This window comes from Callorhinchus milii, unplaced genomic scaffold (assembly GCF_018977255.1).
Source record: "Callorhinchus milii isolate IMCB2004 unplaced genomic scaffold, IMCB_Cmil_1.0 Scaffold21, whole genome shotgun sequence".
NCBI lineage: Eukaryota > Metazoa > Chordata > Chondrichthyes > Chimaeriformes > Callorhinchidae > Callorhinchus > Callorhinchus milii.
In genome coordinates, this window is record NW_024704762.1 from 1,838,928 (window position 1) to 1,851,008 (window position 12,081).

Genomic DNA, 12,081 nt, shown 5'->3' on the forward strand with positions numbered 1-12,081 from the left:
ATTCGCTACAGGACTCCACACCGAGGGGTGATGGGCATAGCAACCATGCAAAAGTCATACGAGGGACATGAAATGCCCCCTCCCATCCTCCCCACCCAACACCTGTATGGAGTAAACCACAAAAATGCAGAAGGTAACAAATGAACACACAGATAACTTTAGTAAATAGATACCACATTGAAGAAACTTTATTCACTTACCAAAGTAGGTCTTGCAAACAAAATCCATTATCTCACTGAAAATCTCAGTACGCACTGAAGTTCAAACATATTTACAGATTTCTAGATGCAACAAAAGCACTGTCAGAACATGCAGTCTTTCATGAAGAGTTTTATTTCCAATTAATCTTTTATAGAGTTGCAGTGTGTCAACAGCTATCTCAAAGCATAAAAAAGGACCTGAACTACACAGCGATCCTCTACAATGCTTTTCTTTTTAGCACTTTTACTCTAGCTCAGTAATACACAGCTGACAAAAGTTGAATATACGCTTTTAAATACCACAGAGCTCATGACAAAGCCACATTTCGATTGAAATAACACTTAGGTAGGTGAACCTGAATCGGGTACTCTTACACGGTGGAAAATTATTCCCCAGCTATACAAACTCTAAGAGTTTAAATTAGCTAAACCGTACATTAAAAAGGAGAGTTACCTACAGATGTCAGTTTTCATTTTTGCATAAAATGCCCCGAGCTTGATATCGGAGCTGATAGTAGCTGGGCTGGATTGAATCCAACAATCAGCTCAGCGCAGGGGAATTTGACGCAAAGGAACTGGTGCTCAAAAGATCCATCGAGATAGCTATAGGTACCACGGAGTCAGGGAACAGACAGAGCCTTGCAAAAATATCTATACTCGGTGTGTGCCTGCTGAGCAAACGTCTCTGTGATTTTGTGGTACACTACAGTGCACAATCCTGACAGATGTAAACCCAAAATATAGAATCTCTTACCTACCTGACATACTGAATCCTAAAAGTGTACAAAGAATTAGAAAAAAAAGGTTTTAAGTCTTCAAGCTATGAATAACCCACAACACCTTTGAGTGATACCAGAGAATCTATCAGTACCAGATTTCATCAGTGCAACGACAACTCAAAAACACAACAGTAATTGGTTTACTGAATTGTGGATAACATGCTAATTATTGTGCAATTCTACTGCAGAAACTTAACTAAGGCTTAAAGTATTCTCAGGTGGTTCTCAAACGTGAGAAAATGGGATTCAAAACAATTGAATTTACTTAACTTATGACTAGAAAAATTTGCAGAATAGATCAGAAAAACTTTGCAATAGCACTATAAATATTCTGATCAAATTGAACCACTGCTCAGACAGACAGTGGGGTGTGGTTGGTGGGGGTGGAAAGAGGAGAAAGGTGCAAGGAGATATCGCACACAAGACAATCCATGCACAAGAGGTCTGAAGTTCTTTTTTAATGGGCAGCACTACAAACATTTTGTAACAAGCCAGTTACAGGCTGTCCTGTCAAATAAAACAAACCCAGAAAAAACCCAGTTGCAAGAGACCCCGATTTCTGATGCCGTCAAAAAGCTAAACGTGTTGGAAATGGGCTGCTTCAGGCCAAAGCGGAAAAGCTCCACATGTCACGGGTTAGCCCAGACCACAACAGTCCTTTTCTGAAATAAATTGCTCTGTTCAAACCTGCAGTAAACTGCACTGTAGTGTATAGGGTGAACGTCAGTCATGCCAAGGTCAGTTGAGAGAACTTTGCTCCCCTCTCCCAACCTTAAGCAAAATAGCCAGCACCTTTCTAGTGCATGTCAGATAAACCCAGAGGCTGTGTCTGACGTTGCATAGCTTTTGAATCGGGACCAGGTATTGACATATTTAGGTGGAAGGTGCCTGTAGAGTGAAGTGCAAATGATCTGCATTCAACTAATCCGTGTGAACTATACAATTCGTTCTTGTAGAAACATTTTTCAATGCTACCTTTTTAAAATAAAAACGTGACCCATCTTTGACTGAATGCAGTGCAATTTTTTTTAACCAATGTTAATGTGTTTACACGAGAAAGCCACCTCACGCTGATCAGGGAGCGAGCCATTACTTTGGTTTAACTTTTTTTAAAAAAATGCCTTTCTGGACTGAACCAACTGATTTAACGGAGTTACTTTTTTTGAGGGGGAGGGGCAGAGGGGCACAGTTGTTGCCATAGGCAACATGATCTTTATGGAATGATGCAATTCTTACTGATTTAAGCACAATTTAAAACAGATCTACAGTACACTGTTATTCAAGTGAAACACTAAAATTGCAAATGTTTTAGACTAGACAGCAACTCATAAAAAAAACTGAAATGAAAATTTAGCATCACAAGGACAGGACTCAGCCATCTCCTGCATCACTGTCCTTTTTGTCTTTCTTTCCTTCACCTTCTCCCTCTGCGGTCTCGCTGGTGTCTCGTCTCCGTTTACGATTACGCACGTTAAACCGAGGCTTTGTCTGCGGCAGAGGATCCATGCCGAGAACTTTGTGGATCTGTCTAAACGCCAACAGCCTTAATGCGTGCTGGGGAGGCAAGAGACAGGAGGCAGTTACACGCTGGGCAATGAACAAAGCCTTACATCGCCCTAGAAACAAGTGTTACATTCACAAGATTTTATCACGATACGATTTGCTTAAGTGACATGTACGCAGGCTACACCATGTTCACAGATGTTGAAGACAATTAAATGCTAATTCACAGCACTCACTCGGGAATACAGAGTTACAACTGATCTGCAGTTTCAGCAATGGTTTGAAAGCAATCAAAGATGAAGTTAAGTGGCCACTTGCCAGCTGGTTCCAACACAAGAAAATCTGTTTATTCCAGACAATGTGAGGAGAACTGCTACTTCGGTAAGTCTGTTGATTAGAACTGGTCTTTTCAAGGAAATGCCTTATTCTGACAAAACACAGAACATTTACTTCAATGGTACTTCTGAGCAGAACGTAGGAACAGGAGGAAATCTAGCATCACGAAGACAGCCACTGCCATCTCCTGCATCACTGTCCTTTTTGTTTCCAGTTTCACAACTTTATGAGTTAGGAAATACCTTTCGATTTCACTACAAACAGATCTCGCTCTCATTTCTAGAACTACATCATCTTGGTTTGGGTTCTGCAACCATAGAAAATAGTGTTTCTGTCAATTCCCGACTACCGTAAACACCTTGATCATCACCTCTCAATCTTCTTTCTTCAAGGGAATACAGCCTAGTTTGCCCATTCTGTCTCCACAACTAAGCACCTTTAATCCAACAACTTGCATTTATACAGGGCCTCACGCAGGGTAGCATCGCAGAGCAGTGGTGGAACAATGATCCAGGTATCATTCTGGTGAATACACACTACAAGACCGCCAAGCGCAATCTCTCTTTTCTAAAGTGTGGTACGTTTGGATCTTTTACAAGGAGCCCGTGGTACAGTGGTTGCCGCTGAAAGAACATTTTCAGTGTCCCTAGCATTGGGAGTTTTGTATTAGGCTCTTGCCAACCTGCGCCTAATACTTTCCGGTATTAAGTAAGCAGGATACATCCCTCCAGGGAGAGAGACAGTGCGCATTCCATCCCGAAGATCTATCTCTGCGATTTCCATGTGTTGGTGGAATGCATGCAATTCTCAGTTTGGTTTGGAGACTCTTAAACAATGGTGATGGTTTTCTGCGTGTGTCAGACAAAAAAAAGTTTTGTAAAATGCAAACCCTGATATGCATCGAATAGAAGGTTTGCTATGTAAGCAGCGTGTTACAAGGGAAGCCTGGAGTCTGCTTGAGGTACATTACCTGTGCACTGGCTGTAATATCTTCTCGTTGCTGATCGGTCATGCAGGACAAAGCATCCGATTGGTCTTTTTCACAAGGATCCAGGAGTCCAGGGCCATCTGTAGGTTATTATTATTATTTGCTGATGTAGCACACTCCCACCAGAACGCACAAGTTTTGCAAGCCCACACATTTTGGGATCCCCTTCATAAAACTATCCAGGGATTAATTATTCATTCTGAATGTTCTAAACCTATTGTCTATGAACTGTCAAAGAAACCTTTATTATGCACATTCCAATCTGGGTGAGTTGGCAGATTCTGAGCAACGTTTACAAAGCTTCATGCATGGAAAGTTACGATAGCCTGTTCATTCCCTGCATCACACCTTGCTGACCGCAGTGGAAGAAACATGGGAAAATATGGTGGGTGCGGGAGGTATTGAGATTGTTGCAGTGGGGAATCATAATAATAATCTTTGTATTTGATACAGCGCCTTGTGTCTTTGAGTCATCTCAAAGCGATTCACAAAATATACTGCAGAGTGAATTAACTGTATATTTTGTGGGTGAAACGCGGCAGCCAGTTACAGACAGCAGTGTCCCACAAACAGTCGTGGACTGAGTGACCAAATGATTATTATTATTTAACAAAAATTTTAAGGGAATATTAGCCTCCGGAAAAGCATTCCGCCAATCAACTAACAATCGGGTTCCTACTTACTGTGAGGTAAACAGAGGCAAGTGGAGTAAGGAAAGCTGCCCAACGTTTCGCCCTGACTGGGAATCAAACCTGTTGTCGATGTTGTTCGGGTGATGGGTTGCTGAGATTATCACTGTGGGGGTGCTGAGCTGAGGTTGAAACCAGGGTGTTTGAAACACCTGAGCAATATAGGTATTTATTTGGGGAATTTTTTTTAAAAAAACTTAAGAGGGTCAAATCAAGATTGAATGGTGATTGAAAAAGGGCATAAACATATTCCCAGTACCACTGTGCTTCAGATTCGATGCTCGATAAAACATCATTCAGATTTATCATTTTTGAAGCCCCCAATCCACAAACACCTCCACTCACCCACCCCAAGCTTTCTCCACCACCAGGGGAAGGAGGTTCAACAACATGCATGCATTTATATATTTATATAGGTTCAATGGAAAACAGTAAATTATGGGCACTTGTTGCAAGAAACAATGCTCTAATATCTACTCTAAAATCTTTCCCCAAATACAGAAAGGATATTCAAACCTTTAGCAGTGTTGCTCAAAAGAATATCGCTGTCATCCCAGCAAAGTACACCCTCCTTAACACTTTGTCCACTTCCAGAGTGGAGAGAGACTAACCTGGAAGGAGAACTCCCGAAGCAACACATTCCAGTACTCGGCGCATTGCATCACCAGGACTTAATGGACCCGTTGAACTGCTGATGGCCTTCTCTACCAGCAATTCCATCGCCTGAGAGTGAAGAATAAACTAGTTGATGTTGAGGCCTTATATTCATTTTGAGGCCTTATATTCATTTTGGTATACCTTTACTTTTCATGCCATTTTGCAGTATATTCACAAAAAATGAATGATATCTATTGCTGGCTGAGATTTCATAGAATCATAGAATTATACAGAACAGGAGGTCATTCGGCCCATCTTATCTGTGCTGGCTCTATGAAAAGAGCTATCCAATTCAATCCCACTCCCCCACTCTTTCCCCATAGCCCTGCAAATTTATCCTTCTCAAATAATTATCTACTTCTCTCTTAAAAGCCGTTAGCGAATCGGCTTCCACCAGCCTTTCAGGCAACGCATTCCAGATCCCAACAACTCGCTGTGTGAAAACATTTCTCCTCACCTCCCGTTTCTTTTAACAACTATTTTAAATTGGTGTCCTCGGGTTACCGACCCACCCGCCATGGGAATAGTTTCCTTTGTTCACTCTATCGAATTTCCTCATAATTTTGAAAATTTCTATTAAGTCTCCTCTTAACCTTTTCTCCTCCAAAGAGAATAACCCTCGCTTCTCTCGCCTCTCCTGATAACTGAAGTCCCTCATTCCCAATACCATCCTGGTAAATCTCCTTTGCACTCTCTCCAATGCCTTGACATCCTTCCTAAAATGTAGTGCCCGGAACTGAACGCAGTCTCGAGCTGAGGCCTCACCAGTGTTTTATAAAGGTTCACCATAACTTCCTGACTTTTGTATTTTATGCCACTATTTATAAAGTCTTTTTCAACAGCTTTATCTACCTGTCCTGCCACCTTCAAAGATTTACTTATGTGAACCCCCAGGTCTCTCTGTTCCTTCACACCCTTTAAGATTGTACCATTAGCTTGTGTTGCACCTCCTCATTCTTCCTCACAAAAGTATCACTTTGCATTTCTCCACATTAAACATTATTTGCCATGTCTGCCCATTTTATCAGTCTATGTCCTCTTGCAATCTGCTACTATCCTCCTCACTGTTTACTACTTTTTCTATCATCTGCAAACTTGGAAATAGTACTCTCTATACCCAAGTCCAGGTCATTTATTATATTATTATACTATATTATTTATTATATTATCATTATTTATATAGATCAAAACAGCAGTGGCCCCAATACTGACCCCTGGGGGTCACCACTGCACTTCCATCCAGTCAGAAAAACAACCGTTCACCACCACTCTCTGCTTTCTGTCTCCTAGCCAGTTCTGTACCCACTGTCCCTTTAATACTTTTTCTATTTTGCTGACAAGTCTCTTATGTGGCATTTTATCAAACGCCTTTTGAAAATCCATTTAAAGTACATCAACTGCACTGCCTTCATCCACCCTCTCCGTTACTTCATCAAAAAAACTATCAGTTTTGTTAGACATGATTTGCCTTTAGGAAATCCGTGTTGGCTGCCCTTTATGAACCTATATTTTTCTCAGTGACAATTTATTTTGTGCAGGATTATAGTCTCCAGAAGTTTCCACTTCTGACGTTAAGATGACTAACCTAGGATGCATCCCGTCCGAACCGGGTAACTTATGTACCTTGAGCACCGACAACCTCTTTAGTCCCACCTCTCGGTTTATTCTTATCTTATCAATTTCTCTACCCTCTCCTCCTTTACTATGGCATTGGCTGCATCCCTCTTCTTTTGTGAAGACAGATGCAAAGTCAGTACGTCAGCTATGCCCTCTGCCTCCACAAGAAGATTTCCTCTTTGGTTCCTAATTGGACCCGCCCCTACCTTTGACTGAACTTTTATTCTTTATATGCTTATAAAATACCTTAGAGTTCCTTTTATGTTACTCGTTAACCTTTACTCAAAATTATCTTCCCTCTTAGTTGGAAATTATAAAAAAATTCAACATTGCAATTGTAACTGTAGCTCCAACTGAGATTGCTGCCTCTGCAACAGACTAGGGATAGAATTTTAAGGTTTATTGTCTTGTGCTCCCCACTTCCCCGGCTCAAGCGTCCAGCCAGCAGTGTAAAGTGTTTTGAGCTGTTCTCCCAATGGGAAAGGGCTGTGTGAATGTAAATTGTATTTCAGCAATTTCTCATTCAGCTTTAAATAATAATCCTTGCATTTGATATAGCGCTTTTCACGTTTTCTAGACACTGTCTCAAATGCTTCACAGAATATGCTGTAAAGTGAATTGACTGTATATTTGTGAGCAAAACATAGCAGCCAATTACGCACACCAGCGTCCCACAAATAGTCGTGGATTAAAAATGATCAATTTATTATTGTTTTGTTTTGGAGGGATTATTATTAGGTGTGTGGAGTAAGGAAACTTGCCCAAGGTTTCACCCTGCGTGGAATTGAACCCAGGTTTCTCGCTTGCAAGGCGAGTGCCCTAACCACTGAGCTACAGGACTCCGTCGGGAAGCTAGAATATTTGTTCACACAGAGCCAGATTTACCAGATGCACTTACCCAATCTGGCAAAGCTCCCCAGGTTGGCACTCGCTGGCACAGATCCCGAAGGATTCGAATGATGATCACACAGGACTGCAAACCATTGGCCCTCGCCTTCAGATTTTATGCAGACAGAAGCAGGAGAACAAACAGCATAATTATAACTCTGATAACTCAATGCAATATGTCATCAGCATCAACAGGTAAGATTGGCTAGAGCTCAGAAATGAAAGATTGTAAGTGGATCTGCCACTCATAACAATTATGATTCATTGATTTACAATTACTAGCTACTAGCAGATCTAAAAGAAGTTGAGGATTCACGCAGGTGGTTGTGATAATGTGAAACTGACTGCCGGAAGCTGTATTTGAAACAAATAGGATCAACGTATTTAAGAGGAAACTCAATGCATATATGAGAGGAAATAGAGGGATATGAGGTAAGAGGAAGAAAAGGAGTATAAATACCGGCGAATGATCTCTTTCTATATTTGTTCTATAATTATTCATAATTATCAAGTTATACACATGTGGAAAATAATGTTTCAACCAGTTGTATCCCCATTATGATGATGAAAGTGAAAAAAGGATACTTATGTACAAGGCCCTAAGCAGTCAATTGAAACGTTAAAATGAGATTTTTATTAAAAATTAAGGATGGTGAAGGATATAAACCTAATGGAGGAGCAGGGTCACTCCTATTCCTCATAATGTACATTCTAAAATTGTTAGAATACTATTTTTACCTGGAACCACTTGGCATGACGAAGGGCAGCCAGAGCCTCGAGACATTTTTGTTTGTTCAACATATCCGGGGGATCCTGCACTGGGGCAGTGGGCTCATCTTCTTAAACATAAAAGAGGATATTTGCATAGCAGTCATTAGTAATTCGCAGTGATGTGCAGAGTTGTAATACTGGCAGGCCGTTGTAAAGGTAACGCATTACCTGCAGCTTTAAACTGAAAAACTGTGATTTTATCAGGACTCTCTTTTGGGGAGTGGGGGAAAGGGGAGAGGAAGAGAGAGAAGAGAAGAATATTAACAAACATTGAAAATCAGATCAATAAAAGGTATTTATGAGTTTTTTGCAGATGGTAGTATTTGCCACAACTCGATTATATCCTGTTATGAAATTTGTGGCCATTCTCCATTCCAGGCCAGTGATTCAGGTAAGTGCCTGTGTTGGTACAATCAGGCTCACTTTGCACTGCTCCAGGGAACCTCACCTTTGTCCTTCACACCATCATCTCGCATGACTGGCGATGTGACTGAAATCGTGACCTGCATTTTGGGCTCTTTATTTGTAGAGAGTACAATGCTGGAGTCTTGAGGGCAGCTTTTCACTTCATACGTTTCCTCAGTTACCGTCTGTAAAGCAACATTCCAGTGTTAAATCTGGAGCTAGAGGAGACTCAATAACTACTTTGAAACAAGTCAATTTTAAAGTTAGACACTGATTTTTGTGATACAAAAACAAGAATTAACTAAGTTCTTAGAATCTTTTAGACTCATTCTACATGCATTACACAACTTACTGAAAGTCAGGTATTGGAAATATGGATACTCAATTAAAGACTAAAGCTAAATTTTGCAGTATCCATAGTTGCACAGAGCTTTGCACAGCAGAAATTCAGTACAGCAGTGTTACCGAGAGTTGTTTGGGGAGGTTAGTTGTAATTCTCTCCAAGAGGACTTTCGTTGGTTTCTGGGCAGAGAGCAGGATAAGGTTAACACTTCGGTCTCCGCGTAGAAGCAATCCTTTCGCCAACACTCCCACACGCATGACTCCTTTCAGCACACGTGTTCCAGAGTCACCTTTTCTGTAAGAATACGACAGCTTCTTAACCACCGTCAAGAGCAACGGGTAATATGACTCTCTAGTCCAGGGTAACACCCGCAAAGGTTAAGGTAACTCTGTAACTAACAGTTCTTAGTAAAGGTTAAAATACAAAAACAAATTAAGATCTAACCAACTATTAACAGAATAGATCAGTGATCTAGGATACAGTCCAGCGATCGCGTAAGCAAAGTCAGATTTGCAGGCTTCTTCCTGTACCACTTGGTTACTAGCACTAGAGGGCGGGGCAAACAAGGAGGAGGTTTGGAGCGTGCTGAAACAATTCAATATTGTGCAGGCTGCTTATATTAAAACACAGCTTTCAGTGAATTCCCATTCCCACACATGGAGACCGTACATTTTTCCAGTAAAAAATTGCCCGGTCTAACACCTAAAAAAAAATCACAGGACTCCAGAACTACAACGAAAGGCTGTGGCCACAATAACAGTAACACCAGGGGCAGAGAGAGACCCTGGCACTAGTTCTCAATTCCAATTACAAACATTGCATGGAAGAAACTTAAGACGAATTATTGGCCGGAGTTTGCTGCAATGCTCTCATAGCTTAAGATATTGTCCTAACAGTGTTCCCTCCCCGCCCCCACCTTCCGACAAGAGTGTTGCAGCTTGTAACACTCCACTAGCTATCTACGAATAGAAGGCATCAATATTAATTGAACCAACACAAGACCCCGAGAGGCAACCGAACCAACCAAGTGTAGTAACAGGGAGCAGTGGTGTGCAACTCGGAGAACAAAAGGATACCAGCATGCAGTGAGATTGTATGCCTACTGCCAACCCCTATCCCATCCAACAGCAGACTGGTCCAGACCAGACACAGGCAACAAGAGCCTATCGAGTAAGCATGAATGCAAGGGAGATAGGGACAACCCTGGCAGAGCCTGCCAAGCATGCCCAGAGCCCACACATGCAGTGGATGAAGGCCTGGCCAAACCCACATTTCTTTTCAGGTCAAAGATAAGAGGCTGAACCTCACCAAAGGCTTTTCTCTACATGGAGGGATACGGCGACAGTGGCAGGACATCCAAGCTCCCTGCATGCCGTAATTTGGAAACAAACGATTGTGTTGTCAGCCGCTAATCTCTTCTGGATGAAGCCTACCTGGTCCAGATGAATCAGGTCTGAGATCACCCTGGAGACGAGACGCAAAAATCTTGCAATCCGAAAATCCGAATGGATGAGGGAGACGGGCCGACACTTAGCACAATCCACTGGATCCCGCCCTTCTTAGGGATAGAAGAACCCATGGCCAGGCTGAAAGATTCAGGGAAACCACCCTATCTCAGCAAAGGTTTGAAGCAGAAAAAAAGGTGGAAGCAAATCTCTAAAGGTCTTATAAAATCCAGTCAAAAGCTGTCAGCCTCAGGGGCTCTCCCAGAACAGCCTCTTGTATTTAATTCCCTCAAGATGAAAATCTCTCAGTCAAGGCTGTGGCTTTTGGCTTGATAACCTAGACAGATCGACCTCAGAGAAAAACTCCTCCAACTCTGAGGCGGGGTGGGGGGAGGGAGGGAGAGGAGAAATAATCTTTTAACTACAAAATGGTGAAGAAGGGGTAAACGGCAGACACCAGAACATTTGTCTGCCGATTTACTCCTGTCAACATCTAGATCACCAGAGGGTGATCCAATGGCCCCATCACTGACATTCCATATTGCCTTACACGAGCAGCACGAAGGTGTCCAACTTTGCTGCCCTGCTCACAGCTGTGAGATTAAAGAGAGTTCCAACTAGTCAGGTTACTTGACTGTTCAGAGCAAAGATTAACTGGGAGTAGAGGAGCTAAAAGAAAGTTTAGCTCCCCCTCGTTTATTATTTAACCTCCCACTCAGGCTTGTTGATCTCCAGCCATGTTTAAGGTTTACAATGCTTGTAATCTTATTGCATTCCACCTCTCTCTTCTTCACCCCGCATTGGTCCATGAGAAATAAAAATTTCTCTGGAAAAAAAGAAAGCAGATATTACTGGAAGATATTCACCAGTGCATTTGGACAATTTCAACAGATTGATTTGGAATAGGGGACTCATTGAAACACATTGACTCAATGGGGGACTCATTGAAATTTATTTCTCAGGGCAGCTGGGTTTTGAGAAGCAAGTAAAATCCAGAGCATGGCTGGATTCATCATATTCATGGTCGCTACGTTTAACAAGGCTGCTGGAGATCAGCACATTGTCCATTTGGGAGCAACGATTGTGAACAAAAAAGTCTTCAACACACCATGGATCAAATCAGACCCCATCTCCCCGTCAAGTGGCAAGAGGGCTGATGCGTTCGCCCTAACTGGACTACTTCAAGGAGAATCTCAAACAGCAGAACTCACTGTTCTTCTCCAAGAAAATGGTGCATAGATACCAAATACTTGAGTCTTTTTTATTTCATCACCTCACCCACCTTCTCCCCTAAATGTGGTGTCCATAACAAGTCTATCGAATGTTAGAACATCTACATTCAACCTGCTCAATATAAACAAGACTTTGGACCTCAATCGCATCACCCAGGTAGCAAGCATTAAATGGACACAATAGAAATGAGATAAAATCAAAAGATCAAAAGGGAAGGAAAGGGGAAG

The 12,081-nt window shown here is 41.9% G+C and overlaps 1 protein-coding gene across 3 annotated transcripts in view; it reads right to left on the reverse strand.

Annotated features, from left to right (window-relative positions):
• Positions 1-310: 310 nt before the first annotated feature.
• Positions 311-12,081, reverse strand: part of zfr2 (zinc finger RNA binding protein 2) — a 50,760-nt gene continuing 38,989 nt past the window's right edge. For 2 of the 3 annotated variants that reach the window (XM_007907983.2, XM_042342632.1), the window contains 7 exons: positions 9,299-9,470; positions 8,877-9,018; positions 8,396-8,496; positions 7,668-7,763; positions 5,107-5,218; positions 3,789-3,886; positions 311-2,533 (listed from right to left, as the gene is read on the reverse strand). In XM_007907983.2, the coding sequence (XP_007906174.1) occupies positions 2,351-2,533; positions 3,789-3,886; positions 5,107-5,218; positions 7,668-7,763; positions 8,396-8,496; positions 8,877-9,018; positions 9,299-9,470 (904 nt within the window). In that variant the 3' untranslated portion in view covers positions 311-2,350. The remainder of the gene's footprint in view (positions 2,534-3,788; positions 3,887-5,106; positions 5,219-7,667; positions 7,764-8,395; positions 8,497-8,876; positions 9,019-9,298; positions 9,471-12,081) is intronic. The other variant, XM_007907984.2, reaches the window with a different exon arrangement.